Here is a 12,860-nt window from a genome sequence, read left to right on the forward strand (position 1 = left end):
CGGATCGGACCCCGAAGCACAGCTGGCACGTGTCTATCGCTGCCGAGCAGGCTGCCACAGCGTATACGTAATTTTCCCATGATAAGCCGCAAATGTTTGCCCCCCAAAAACCCTGTTTCCACGGCTCCAATGGTGCGTTACGAATTACAGCTTTCGGCCACACATCAAAGTCTAGAAATGGCTGGAAGATCGGAAGCGGCGTGCTTGGCTCTCTAAAAATTGCACGCCGATCGGCCACGCCCAGGCGCTGCTACTAGGTTACGCCCTTTATGGCAATTTTCAAGTCATGTGAAATATATTTTGCAATTGGCCCTGTAATTTGAGCCGCAAACCAAACGCTCGAAAAAAGTGGGGAACATAAAAGTAAACAAAAGCCCAAACAATTGCAATTTTGTGATTGAGTGGATAACTTCCTGTTAGTCACAGTTCGGCTTATTAACTGGATAACAATGTGATTAGTGTTGTCTCTAAAAAATGGAGTGGAGTGCCAATTTTAGGCTTTGAATTGCTGGCCATGTTGCAAAAATATTTCTGGAATTCGCAACTTCCCTCACTCTCGTTGCACACGTGTAAAAAAATACTCATACATATTTATGTGGGAGCAAACTTTAATTAAATTCGAGTGCGGGAACAATTATTACGTTAGGGGGAAGCTTCAACTGAAATGCAATTAACACAAATTTAATCAAAAAGCGGCCACCACACCCCCGTCCGCTGTCTCTCTCTCTCTCTCTCTGTCTGTCTGTCTCTCGAAATAATAGTTAAAAATAAACCAAAACAAAGGAAAAAGCATTTAGAGTGTACGAGTATATTCAAATAACTTGAGCATTCATGGCATTATCTCGGGCGCCAGCTTGTTTGACAACATCCAAAATCAGCTGAAATTTCAGCAACCGGCGGGATATACCTCTCTACAGTTTGTCTTTGCCTCTCCATCGAGTGGATATCTGGGGGCACTGGGATCGATCTGAATGAATGGGAAACCAGTTGCCGGCGTCTTGACGTCTCTTTCTAAGTAAAAAAATGTGTTTTGGCCAATAAACTACGGGCCAGCTGACTGATTATACTCGTATCGTATTCAAGTCATTGGACTGCGTTTAGGAAACGAAACGCACAACAACAACAAATGTGCCCAAACATTTATTGAAAGCGTGTAAGATAGTTGCGGGAAGGTGTGCGAGTCGACTTGGGGGATACTCAGTGAAGTTGAATAAAGAGCTCATCTCATAGCTCCGCTTTATCTTCAAATACTTCAAACGTTAATGGGTAGCAGCTACCCATACACTTGCCGTGTTGTCTCTGAACTTGGCCGGGCTCTAAGACAATCATATTTATGGCCTTTTATCACATGAAGCCCGTTTCAATTAATTTAAATAATTCCATTTGTCACAGCATCAGCTGATGGCTGTCTAGGAAGCTTTTTTGGCAAAGTCTGTTTGGATTTTGATGTTCTCTTGAATTCCAAGTGCAATGCCTCAACACATGCCATAAATTAGCCAATTTTATTGCCATAATTTATGAATTTAACACGAACAAACCCAATAAAGTTTAGCTAAACGGCCTATAAATAACTCACAAACTGAGGCCCATAGAAAGTTTCCACCCAAATCAAATAATTAATATGCATTTTTTCTAGTTTTTCCATTCGTTATGCGACAACCTTTAGAAATCGATCTGAGCTCTCAGCTCTCAGATCAGATGCATTTACAAACGGATCTCCGAACAAAAATATTAAGGCCCATTTTATGTTCAGCCTCAATTCTCGCATTTCCCTTGGAAACCGATTCGACCCCAAAGCTGTCACCGAAGGCTGCATTTAAATATCATACGAGTATGTTGTGTGTGTATTTATTTATCCATGACATTTCTCGGCATCTCGGCATCTCGGCTTTTGTTTGCGCCTTGGCCATATCTGGCGAAGGGTCCAACCCCATTCCCAAGGTGTCAAGTTCATCTCGAATATGTTTAGAATACTTGCGACAAATATGTCCGAGGTAAACAATTTATTGTTTATGGGGTTTCGATGGCAAATTGCTCTGCATCAAAGTGAGTTCTAGGAATAGGGCGAGGATTGAGTGGAAAAATGTGCACGATTGGGGCAGGCAATGCAGTGAAAAATGCACCTCGATATGGAACATATAAAAAATTATATATTGAACCGGAAATCAGTACAAGTTTCATATAATTAGGTATATATATTTTTACACAAATAAATTGCGGCCGAAAGGGTTACTTATTTACGTACCAACTGAAGCAAAGAATCGAAATGGAAACAAAAGAAACTAAGCCAAAGTAAACGAGTACGAGCACCTGACTGCCCTGTACACACACATACATACATATAAATGTACATATAAATGTATATGTGATTTATAGAGTGATTTGGTGTGCAGCAGCAGCGGCAGAATGATCCAGTCGAATCTGGTTTAACACTTGGTTTGGCCCATCCTCCTCCATGGTGAATCCCCGACTAGAACTCGTTTGAAAGCCAAAGAAAAGACCCGAATGAAATGCATTCCAATGAATGGAAAATTTCAACAAAAAACACCCACATTGGATATCCCCAAAAAAATCGGTGTATTTGTGGCTCCGCCCTCGAGTTGTGTTTTGGGTAACTTTCCATTAAATTTGTTCAAAATGATGAGAGAAAACAACAAAAAACCAAGTGACAATCGCTCACGTGTTGGGAGAGTGCCTCGAAAATTGCCGAGCCACACAAATAATTGGGGACTAATACGAAAAGAATTTACAACTTCCTTTCCATTCAGCCGAACTCTGAAATTCGAGCACTAAGTGCTTCAAAGAGGAGAGGCAAACACGCAATGGGAAACCTTTAATCATTTTTGGGCCTCTGTAGACACTCTCCCTTATCCCTGCTGCCCTTTTTCCATTACCGCTATGCTCGATTATCTGTTTAACGCACATCTACGACTATTGTAGGTAATATGTCGATGATCGGTCGGGTTCCCAAACACAAAACCCAAACCCGACTGGGATATATGCGGTGAGAAACGATAACGACGATGACGACTCAACGAGACAGCAGCGAAAACAAAGTTTTGATTTTTATAAAAGACAAGGTTCGCATCAAGTACAAAACAGTTTCGTTCGAAACGTTGCCGTGCGAAGAGCCGACTGACCGACCGAGCATTTCCGAGACAGTTTCAGTGCGTCTATAAAAAGTTACTTAATACTCAAACCCTCCCCGCGAGTCATCTAATATACAGATGCACCACCTATGACTCCGCCAGTACCAGGCGGCGCGTGCTTCTGTTGATCGTATAAACTTTATTGTCGGAGGCGGCACTCGCAGAAGTTTCACCTGCGCTCAGTTCAGCCCGCCCAGCCTTTGTTTGGAGTTTTGTTTTATTCGCAACTGTGGGACTGTGCAATTAACTTTAAATCCGTACGGCGGCAGTGTTTGTTTTCCAGTGTGGGAACTCCCCCTCGCGCAGCTACACGAGAAGATGAAGTCCAATCCTGCATCGGATCACGTTTACTTCAACGATGGATTCAAGTGCTCAACAATCAGCATCCACACGAACCTCAACGAACAGAATGGCAGCAGCAACAACAGTGTGGGATCATCTACAGGATCCAAGGAATTTATATGTGAGTTTTCTTTTCTATAAATTGCGTGGCATAAATAATCCTGGAAAAGATAAGGGGATTAATAGAACAAGTGAAAAAAGTGTGTGGCTTTCGAAGAGTCATCCTTGGAAAGAGACATTGTTGGCTTTGTAATTACGTCTTTAAAACAATTGCGTATTCCTTTTAATGATTGTTTTAAATGGATTTATAATTTTAAAGTCTTGTTTGAAAAATTATACAGAATTATTTGAAGCTCATAAATGGGTTTCATGATTTATTCAGTGATTTATTGTGAAAACAAAATTAAAGTAATTGAACAATTTTAGCCATTAAAATGGTTGTAAAAAGTTTATCAATAATTTCAAACTGCCATTAAATGTTGCTATTATTATTCAAATAATTTTAGGTGCAAATTTAGTTCCTTTCGGGCAGCTATTAAAATTCTCAATGAAATGCATTTATTTCCCAGGGAAATGAAATGTTTTTTTTTTTTTACATTGGGCATACGAAACGTGCTGTCTATGGGGTAGATGCATCCAATTGTTTTCCACGTTTTCTCACCCGATAAACTCGGCCCAAAGACCTTGACAATGAAATTCTCGGAGATCATGGAGAACTCTAGAGTAAATAAAACATATCTACAATTAAATAACACACTATGTGTGCATGGCAGATAGTTTTGGGTGCTGTGTAGTACGTGATTATGAATCACAGTCGAAAATGAAGCCAACGACTTGACAAGCAATAACAAAAAGAAGAAACAAGTGCGAGTAGGGCCAGTAAAGAATTTCATTGTTGACTTTTTTTCTTTTGGCTTGGCTTGCAATTTCCGGTTGGAAAAACCTCTTGCTTATCTCTGCTCTCTTTTTGACCTTTCAGTGACCGAGGACGGCAAGAAGGTCAAGCCCACGCGGAGTACGGTAGAGTGCACTCGAGGCTGGCTGCAGGACTGCAGCAGACGGACCTTCAACCGCAAGACCCTGCACAAAAGACTGCCCATCCTTGGGTGGCTGCCGCGCTACAGCAGCCAGGATGCAGTCGGGGATCTGGTGGCGGGCATAACCGTGGGCCTGACGGTGATTCCCCAGGCACTGGCCTATGCTGGAATCGCAGGTCTACCAGTAGCCGTGAGTACCCTTTGTCCAATTAATTTTTAATGATGATCTAATCAGTTTTTCCCTTCCATTTTAGTACGGTTTGTATGCCTCCTTCTTGGGCTGCTTCGTGTACATCTTTCTGGGCAGCTGCAAGGATGTGCCAATGGGTCCCTCGGCCATTGTGGCCCTGCTGACCTTCCAGGCGGCCCAGGGATCGTGGCAAAAGTCGGTGCTGCTGTGTCTGCTGTCTGGGATTGTGGAACTGCTGATGGGACTCTTTGGTCTGGGCTTTCTCATTGACTTTGTCTCGGGTCCAGTCTCCTCCGGCTTCACCTCCGCCGTCTCGCTCATCATTCTCACCTCCCAGATCCAAAGTGTGCTGGGCATCACGGCCAAGGGCAATACCTTTGTGGAGATCTGGACGCAGGTCTTTCACAACATTGAGCACACACGACCCGGCGACACCGTCTTGGGCCTCACCTGCATTGTGGTGCTGCTCCTCATGCGCTCACTCTCCTCCCGCCGCATTGGACCCGAAGATGAGTCGCTGCGCTCTCGCTTCCAGCGAGTTGTTAACAAGGTACTCTGGATTGTGGGCACGGCTCGCAATGCCATTCTGGTGGTGGTCTGCTGCCTGATGGGCTACCTGCTGCACACTGAGGAACACGGTGCTCCATTCCGCGTGGTGGGAGACATTCCGCCCGGCCTGCCCAGCGTACAGTTGCCACCCACCTCGCTGAGTGCCAACGAGACGAGCAGTGGCGCTGCAGAGAGCTTCGTGGAGATGGTCCACAGCATGGGCTCCGGCCTGATTGTGATCCCGCTGATCTCCCTGATGGAGAACATTGCCATCTGCAAGGCTTTCGGTGAGTGATCCACAAGATTCGCAAGTCCTTTTGGTCTCTTTTCATTGTGAACTCTCTCAGCCAATGGCAAGTCGGTGGATGCTTCCCAGGAGCTGATTGCCATAGGTACGGCCAACATCTTCAACTCCTTTGTGCAGGGCTTTCCGGGAACCGGAGCTCTGAGTCGTGGTGCTGTCAACAACGCCAGCGGAGTGCGCACTCCGCTCAGCAATATCTATTCTGGAGGTCTGGTGATGATTGCTCTGCTCTTCCTCACTCCGTACTTTTACTTCATACCGCGCCCCACTCTGGCTGCCATCATTATAGCCGCTGTGGTGTTCATGATCGAAGTCAAGGTGGTTAAGCCCATGTGGAGAGCGAAGAGTAAGTTTACACTGCAATAAGAAAATGAAACATTTAATTCAACATCAAATTTATTGCAGAGAGCGATTTGGTTCCTGGCGTGGGTACATTCGTGGCCTGCCTGGTGCTGCCGCTGGAATGGGGCATTCTAATTGGCGTCGGGCTCAATGTCATCTTCATACTGTATCATGCGGCGCGTCCTAAACTCTCCACAGAGCTCTTGACCACACAATCGGGCACGGACTACATGATGATCACGCCGGATCGATGCCTAATCTTTCCGTCCGTGGACTATGTCAGGAATCTGGTCAACAAGCAGTCCATGCGGCAGAATGTGCCCGTCGTCATCGATGCCTCGCACGTCTATGGGGCCGACTTCACCACAGCGACCGTCATCGACTCTCTGATCAGCGACTTCAATCAGCGGGGACAGCTGCTCTTCTTCTACAACCTGAAGCCCAGCATCTGCGCCATCTTCGAGCAAGTGTCAGCGGCGCAGTTCGTCGTCTACTACCAGGAGCAGCAGCTGGACGAGTTGCTCAAGGAGCGCAACTACACACAGAAGCGCTCGGAAACGGCCTGACCTCCCATATACGTGATAAACTTTAGATTAGTTCAAATAACTAGCGTATTTATTTATGATATTGTATATAGCTCATAAGAAACATTTTTTGTAGTATTAGCCAAAGCACACACACTATTAGATATTGTAAGTAAGCCAAATAGTTACTGTAATTAACTTTAGCTTAAGATTTTGTGTTGAATGAATTAAACGATCAAATTAACGTCCTACGGAATTATACATTTAGATTTAATCGATTATTGAACAATTAACCCATTGTCGACCCACTAAAAAGATTGGCTCAAAATTCTTGTGAAAGTAATGAAGCAGGAATGAAGGAGAATTTACACAAATAAATATTTTAAGTCAGGTTAAGCTGGTTCGATTACACTTTTTTTGAAGGTGGTTTAAGAGGGCTAAGGTGAACTGGTTCAGTTCGCTCACTTCAATGAACTGTTTTGTTTTCGTTCACGAACCAAACTCTCACGTGTAGTTTCCGCACTCTTTGGTTTTCTGTTTTTAAATACAATAAAATGAAGCGTTTATCTGACGAGCGTGCCAAGATTCTGTTCGAGAAGCTGAACAAATAGTAGGTAACAAAAACATACGATTGAAATGGCATTAATCAACTTCCTTGCAGCATTGGAACAAATGTCACGCAGCTGATTGACCGCCCGGACGGCACCTACTGTTTCCGAGAGATGCGAGACCGCGTTTACTATGTGTCCGAGCGGATACTCAAGCTGAGCGAGTGCTTCAGCGGCAAGCAACTGGTCAGCGTGGGCACATGCTTTGGAAAGTTCTCCAAGACCAACAAACTGAAGTTCCACATCACAGCGCTGTACTATCTGGCGCCGTACGCACAGCACAAGGTGTGGGTGAAGCCTTCCTTCGAACAGCAGTACCTGTACGGCAACAACGTGCCCAAGTCCGGTCTGGCGCGAATCACCGAGAACGCTGGACAGTACCAGGGAGTGGTGGTGTACTCCATGAGCGATTTGCCATTGGGCTTTGGGGTTCTGGCACGCTCCACCACCGACTGCAAGACCGCTGATCCACTGACGGCAGTCTGTTACCACCAATCTGACCTGGGCGAGTACATACGTGCCGAAGATTCGCTGTTTTAGATGCATACTTGAACACTATAGCTGTAATCATGTTTTAGTAAATAATAAGTCATACGAGAATTTGGAAACACGATTTGGCAGGGTTTTTATTATATTCTGGTTTATGATTTCAATATTCGAAAAAATGTCGAGTGCAACTCTGGTTGCCAATGTTAACCGCCTCCATCACTGGTTCACTTTCAATGCTTACCCAACACTACGGCTCGAGTGGTAAAATGTTTTTGTTTCTGTGAACAATTTTAACTATTTTGGCAGCAAAAGAACTGGTCAGCGAGCGCAAACAAATAGCAAAGCAAACAGCTTGCAAAGGTCTTTCAATGGAAAAGCGGGTACAAGCGGCTGCAATATGGCTGTTAATGCTGCTGCACGGAGCTGCTGTCGGTAAGAATTTGTTGGCAGACCTTTCGTTTGCTATTTCAGTTATACGGGTAGAATGAGACATGCGACGCCAAAAGTCTGGCGCTTGCCCTTCTACTTGTAGCCTGCTACACCCACGTTTGGTGGACCCAAAGCCTCATTGGCCAGTCAACAATGCTGACTCACATAACCCGTCGTTTGTTTGTCGTTGCCTCCCCTCTCTGCAGCTCAAGGCGGACGTACGCGCGATAAGATGTACCAGTCCATTGTGGGCGCGGGCTGCTTTCGACGCTTGAACGGCACCCATCAGACTGGCTGCTCTTGTAAGTATTATCTACAAGACTATAGAGAACGACTTTCAAGCATAGCATCTGCTTCGTTGCAGCCACACACGCGGGCTCAGTGGGCGTGTTGCATCTGATTAATGTCGAGGCGGACTTGGAGTTTCTGCTCGCCAGTCCTCCGTCGCCGCCGTACGCCCCGATGATACCACCGCACCTGTTCACTAGACAAAATCTCTTGCGGCTGATAGAGGCCGGACCCAAGAACATCTCAGTGGTGCTGCTGATCAACAAACCCGAAAAGATGAAGCAATTCTCGCACGAGCTGAACTGCCCGAACCAGTACAGCAGCCTGAACAACAGCGAGACGTGTGATGCCAGCAATCCAGCCACCAGCTGGAATCCCTGGGGCACGGGCCTGCTGCACGAGGACTTTCCCTTTCCCATCTACTACATAGCCGACACTGAGGAAATCACCAAGCTGGAGGAGTGCTTCGAGAAGTTCAACAACTTCGACTACGAGACGCATGCCCAGCGCAGTCTGTGCGCCGTCGAGGTCAAGTCCTTTATGTCGGCCGCCGTCAGCTCCGAGGTGTGCATAAGGCGCACCCGTTTCATCAACAATTTGAGCGGCAGCAAGTACTGCGATCCGCTTGAGGGTCGCAATGTTTATGCCACTGTATATCCGCGCAACATCACGACCGATGAATCGGAAGTAAATGAAATTATAACCAGGGAAAAGTTCATTTTGGTCAGCTGTCGCCTGGATACCGCCAGCATGTTTGATGGCGTGGGTAAGTGCTGCCTTCGGGGTTTAATAATTATCATTACCAATAACACTCTTCGCAGGTCTGGGGGCCATGGACTCGCTCGTGGGACTGGCCATATTAACGCAGGTGGCAAATCTTCTCAGGCAGCTGCTGCCGCCTCAAAGCTCGCTGCCCGATACCAAGCGTAATGTGCTCTTTGTGACGTTCAATGGCGAATCCTACGACTATATCGGATCCCAGCGCTTCGTCTACGACGTAGAGAGATTCGCTTTTCCCAAGGCGTCCGCTCACCGCGCTCCCATCACGTTCGACAACATTGAGTTCATGCTGGACATTGGCACACTGGACGACATAGCCAACATCAAGCTGCACGCTTTGAGTGGCACCCCACTCGTTCAGAAGTTGCTGCAGCAGCTCAACAGCTATGCCCAGTCGCCGCGTTATGGCTTCAACCTGAACATCCAGTCGGAAATGAGCTACCACATACCGCCCACATCGGCGCAGTCTTTCCTGCGGCGCGACCCAAGGTTCCCCGCTCTGATCCTGAATGCAAAGCCAGCCAATAAGTACTATCACTCGATCTACGATGATGTGGATAACGTGGCCTTTACCTATGGCAACACCAGTCAGGATTTCACCTTGCTGCTGGATGTGGGCGACACCAAGGGCTTCAAGGCTGACGCTCTGCAAATGAAAGTGCGCAATGTGTCCTCCATTGTGGCCATGGCGCTCTACGAGACGCTCACTGGCAAGGAGTACACGGGCAGCAAGGTGGCCAATCCAGTGCTGGCCGATGAGTTCTTCTACTGTTTCCTGATGTCGGCCGACTGTCCACTCTTCAAGGCCGCATCCTATCCGGGCAGTCCCAAGGGTCTGCCCATGCCTCCAATGCGGTAAGCTCGGTATTTGCTTTTCCTACTTGAACACAATTTTAATTAATTTTATTTAAAGGTACGTAAGCGTATTGGGCGGCCCACAGGAGTCATCCGGGTGGACCTATCGTGTGCTGGGCTATCTGCTCTCGCAACAGCAGCCAAAGATACCCAAAGACAACTGCACCGTCTTGCCGCTGCACTACTTTGCGGGCTTCAATGGTGCCGGGGAGTGCCGTCTGACCACACAGAACTATAGCTCTGCCTTGAGTCCAGCCTTTCTGATTGATGGTGAGCAGTGGAAGGAACTTCCCCATCAACTTATGCTTATAATATGCGTGCGTTCCCTTTTGCAGACTACGATTGGCGCTCGGGCAACTACTCTACATGGACGGAATCCACCTGGTCGCTGTTTAGTGCACGCATCTTCCTGCGTCCGTCCAGTGTGCATCAGATCACAACGCTCAGTGTCGGCATTGTGGTGCTCATTCTCTCCTTCTGCCTGGTGTACATCATCAGCTCCCGCTCGGAAGTCCTCTTCGAGGATCTACCGGCAAGCAATGCCGCGTAAGTCTCATCAGCTAGCGCCCGCCTCTGCTTGCACCGCACCATTGCAAAAACAAACTCCCCATCAGCTTTGCGGGAGCCACTCCTAAAAAGACATTTCCCTAGTCTTTCTTTTAATTTGTTTTCCATTGTAATATTTATTTGAGATTTATTGTTTTTAGATTGTTTGGTTGAGGTGTGCACAGCTGTCGCCACAGCGACGTCATGATCATGTCGAGCGACTCATTACCAAGAAATCTGCATGCAAAAAACTGATCTTATGCGACTGAAGTTTCTTAGAGTAGTTAGCTATCGAACCACCAACCCAACTCTTTGACACGTGTGTGCTCTTCTAGGTTACCGCCCCCGACGGCCTGTTAGTGTCAGCGGATCGCGCATAAGGAAGTTCTCCCCCACACTGAAAGGGATCTAACTAAAAGACACTAAATGATATTCTAATTCTTTCTAATTTAAACCTTTAGGTAAACCATTTATTTGTATGTATTTTTGTATCTTTAAACGAGTAAATTAGCGACTATTTTGTATCATATACATATATATATAATAGACACTTAATCAAACACACACATCCAGAAGAAACGCTCGTTAAACCCTTCCCGGTCTACGCTCCTCAGTGCCCTGCCCGCTTTTGCATTGTACATAGAGACAAAAGATACATAATGTAAAACTCTCTACGGATGCCAAGGAACACACATGTCTGTACAAATATTGACAAAATACTGCTGCTATGTAGGTATAATCCTAAGTCCAGGGAGCTACTTATTCATACTAACTTCTGCATCCCCTGCGATACTGAACGATACTGAACTTAATGATCTGAAAATCATAACTTCATAGAAGACATAGGCGAGTAATAACTATATTCTAGTAACGACTTTAACTTATGTACGGTTAATAAATTTTGATAAGGTGTAAAACCAAGTGTGCACTGAGATATGCATTTAAAACAAAACCCCCTGATCTAAATATATATCTAAACCATCTCATTGGACTCATCAGAAAAGCCACCGCCTGCCGTAGTATAAATTGTGGTTTGGGGGTTATTCAATTTTCTATGCAATCACTCAACATGTTTCCTTTCACAGCGCTCGTTTCCATCAGCCAGAGTTCCATTTGCAGCTCCATGTCAGACACATAAAACATTTAAATATTAATAGAGTTTCACTTTAAAATGAATGTTCTACCCCTAGTCCAGCAATCCGTGCTGACGGAGATTGATAATTGAGTCGGCAATGACGCGAGCGGAGGCCTTGGTGTAGCCACCGCTGAGCAGCATGACCACCGGGATGCCCAGGGCACGGAATGTGCTAAACACCAAGCGGTCGCGCTCCATCACACCCTCGGCGGTGATGTCCAGATGGCCCAGAGGATCTCCCTTGAGCACATCAGTGCCAGCGTTGTAGATAACCACGTCGGGCCGAAAGTCGGCCAGGGACTGCATCAGGCAGCGGCTGAGCTGCCGCAGGTAGACCTCATCCTCGGTCTGGTTCTGCAGCTCCACGCCGCAACGGATGCTCAGCTTGGCTATGTGATCTCTGGGATAGATGAAGGCATTGTATATGTCCAGGATGAAGACGGTCTCCCAGCTGTTGAAGTCACGCTCGTGTCCGTTTCCCTGGTGTGCGTCCAGGTCGACAATCATGATGCGGCGCACGCGGCAGGGCTCCTGCTCGAAGAGGCGCACAATCAGCAGGGAGATGTCCGCATAGGGACAGAAGCCGCCGCCCCTGTTCGAGCAGCAATGATGGAAGCCGCCGCCCAAGTTGATGGCCCAGCCATAGTCCAGGGCCAGCTTGCCGGCAAGAATGGATCCGGCCGCCTGGAAGCGCATCGGACGCAGATAGCCCTGATGCAGATATTTGTTGGGAACAAACGCCATCAGCGACACCTCGGCAATGCGGGCCACGTTCAGGCTCCAGCGCAGCGAACGCAGGTACTCGCGGGTGTGGATGCGGCGCAGCTGGTGCTTGGTGAGCTCCTCCGGTTCGTAGAAGCTGCCCTCGGCCAGCGAAAGTTCGGTGCATAGAGCCTGCGGGAGGGTAGCCTGAGTGGACAATCCAGGGATGGGGCATACATACCTTGTGGATGTGCTTGCCCTTGGCCGCGTTAAAGGGGTGCAGGCGTTCAAGGCCATGGAAGCGCACTGCGTAGCTCTTGGAATAGACAATTGGCAGCTTGCCGGGCACCCGGGCATCCTCCTTCCTTACCCACACAACTTCCTGGCGATTCATGGCGAAGTGTTGCAAGCTCCCAGTCAATTCGGTTCATCTTTTTTCTCGACTGTAGCCAACGAAAGTGCAGAAACACTTCCGTGCGGAACACCAGTTGATTGGCTACGCAGCTGGAAAATGCATTCAACGACGCCTCGGCTGGGGGTTGAATGCGGGGGCGTCAGCTGTCCGAAGAAGCTTTCAAAGCGTCTTTCTAG

The 12,860-nt window shown here is 47.2% G+C and overlaps 4 protein-coding genes across 9 annotated transcripts in view; 3 read left to right on the forward strand and 1 right to left on the reverse strand.

The window, feature by feature from the left end:
- Positions 1 to 6,621, forward strand: part of LOC117583643 (sodium-independent sulfate anion transporter) — an 8,653-nt gene extending 2,032 nt beyond the window's left edge. Inside the window, exons 1-6 of one of the 3 annotated variants that reach the window (XM_034272094.1) lie at positions 3,110 to 3,167; positions 3,419 to 3,612; positions 4,471 to 4,718; positions 4,783 to 5,554; positions 5,615 to 5,917; positions 5,977 to 6,621. In XM_034272094.1, coding sequence (XP_034127985.1) covers positions 3,468 to 3,612; positions 4,471 to 4,718; positions 4,783 to 5,554; positions 5,615 to 5,917; positions 5,977 to 6,479 — 1,971 coding nt within the window. In that variant the 5' untranslated portion in view covers positions 3,110 to 3,167; positions 3,419 to 3,467 and the 3' untranslated portion in view covers positions 6,480 to 6,621. Of the gene's footprint in view, positions 1 to 3,090; positions 3,613 to 4,470; positions 4,719 to 4,782; positions 5,555 to 5,614; positions 5,918 to 5,976 lie in introns of those variants that run through there. The other 2 variants (XM_034272095.1, XM_034272093.1) reach the window with 2 other exon arrangements.
- The window catches only part of LOC117583642 (nicastrin), a 24,652-nt gene extending 13,299 nt beyond the window's left edge, over positions 1 to 11,353 (forward strand). The window contains exons 3-10 of one of the 3 annotated variants that reach the window (XM_034272091.1): positions 6,615 to 6,625; positions 7,899 to 7,966; positions 8,170 to 8,265; positions 8,328 to 9,017; positions 9,073 to 9,886; positions 9,945 to 10,156; positions 10,222 to 10,432; positions 10,768 to 11,353. In XM_034272091.1, the coding sequence (XP_034127982.1) occupies positions 7,903 to 7,966; positions 8,170 to 8,265; positions 8,328 to 9,017; positions 9,073 to 9,886; positions 9,945 to 10,156; positions 10,222 to 10,432; positions 10,768 to 10,792 (2,112 nt within the window). In that variant the 5' untranslated portion in view covers positions 6,615 to 6,625; positions 7,899 to 7,902 and the 3' untranslated portion in view covers positions 10,793 to 11,353. Of the gene's footprint in view, positions 1 to 6,614; positions 6,626 to 7,795; positions 7,967 to 8,169; positions 8,266 to 8,327; positions 9,018 to 9,072; positions 9,887 to 9,944; positions 10,157 to 10,221; positions 10,433 to 10,593 lie in introns of those variants that run through there. The other 2 variants (XM_034272090.1, XM_034272092.1) reach the window with 2 other exon arrangements.
- Positions 6,891 to 7,658, forward strand: LOC117583649 (60S ribosome subunit biogenesis protein NIP7 homolog). Its single transcript, XM_034272103.1, has 2 exons — positions 6,891 to 7,047; positions 7,099 to 7,658. Exons 1-2 carry the CDS (start codon positions 6,992 to 6,994, stop codon positions 7,583 to 7,585), a joined length of 543 nt encoding a protein of 180 aa, XP_034127994.1. The 5' UTR covers positions 6,891 to 6,991; the 3' UTR covers positions 7,586 to 7,658.
- A 74-nt stretch (positions 11,354 to 11,427) lies between the features above and the next one.
- On the reverse strand, positions 11,428 to 12,841 carry LOC117583645 (histone deacetylase 11). Of its 2 annotated transcripts, none has more exons than XM_034272098.1 (2): positions 12,511 to 12,841; positions 11,428 to 12,476 (listed from the first exon to the last, which is right to left on the reverse strand). In XM_034272098.1, exons 1-2 carry the CDS (start codon positions 12,661 to 12,663, stop codon positions 11,619 to 11,621), a joined length of 1,011 nt encoding a protein of 336 aa, XP_034127989.1. In that variant the 5' UTR covers positions 12,664 to 12,841; the 3' UTR covers positions 11,428 to 11,618. The 2 variants fall into 2 exon arrangements, with proteins under 2 accessions (XP_034127989.1, XP_034127990.1); XM_034272099.1 differs by having other exon boundaries at positions 11,428 to 12,461; positions 12,511 to 12,835.
- Positions 12,842 to 12,860: the final 19 nt, after the last annotated feature.

The sequence above is a fragment of the Drosophila guanche genome, unplaced genomic scaffold (genome assembly GCF_900245975.1).
Source record: "Drosophila guanche unplaced genomic scaffold, DGUA_6, whole genome shotgun sequence".
In the NCBI taxonomy this organism is placed as follows: domain Eukaryota; kingdom Metazoa; phylum Arthropoda; class Insecta; order Diptera; family Drosophilidae; genus Drosophila; species Drosophila guanche.

Excerpts from the sequence above, each read along its gene's own strand:
- LOC117583649 (XM_034272103.1), top strand. The coding sequence starts at position 6,992 with ATGAAGCGTTTATCTGACGAGCGTGCCAAGATTCTGTTCGAGAAGCTG. Across the intron at positions 7,048-7,098 it reads TTCGAGAAGCTGAACAAATA|CATTGGAACAAATGTCACGC; the intron begins GTAGGTAACAAA and ends ACTTCCTTGCAG.
- LOC117583645 (XM_034272098.1), bottom strand. The coding sequence starts at position 12,663 with ATGAATCGCCAGGAAGTTGTGTGGGTAAGGAAGGAGGATGCCCGGGTG. Across the intron at positions 12,477-12,510 it reads AGGGCAAGCACATCCACAAG|GCTACCCTCCCGCAGGCTCT; the intron begins GTATGTATGCCC and ends TTGTCCACTCAG.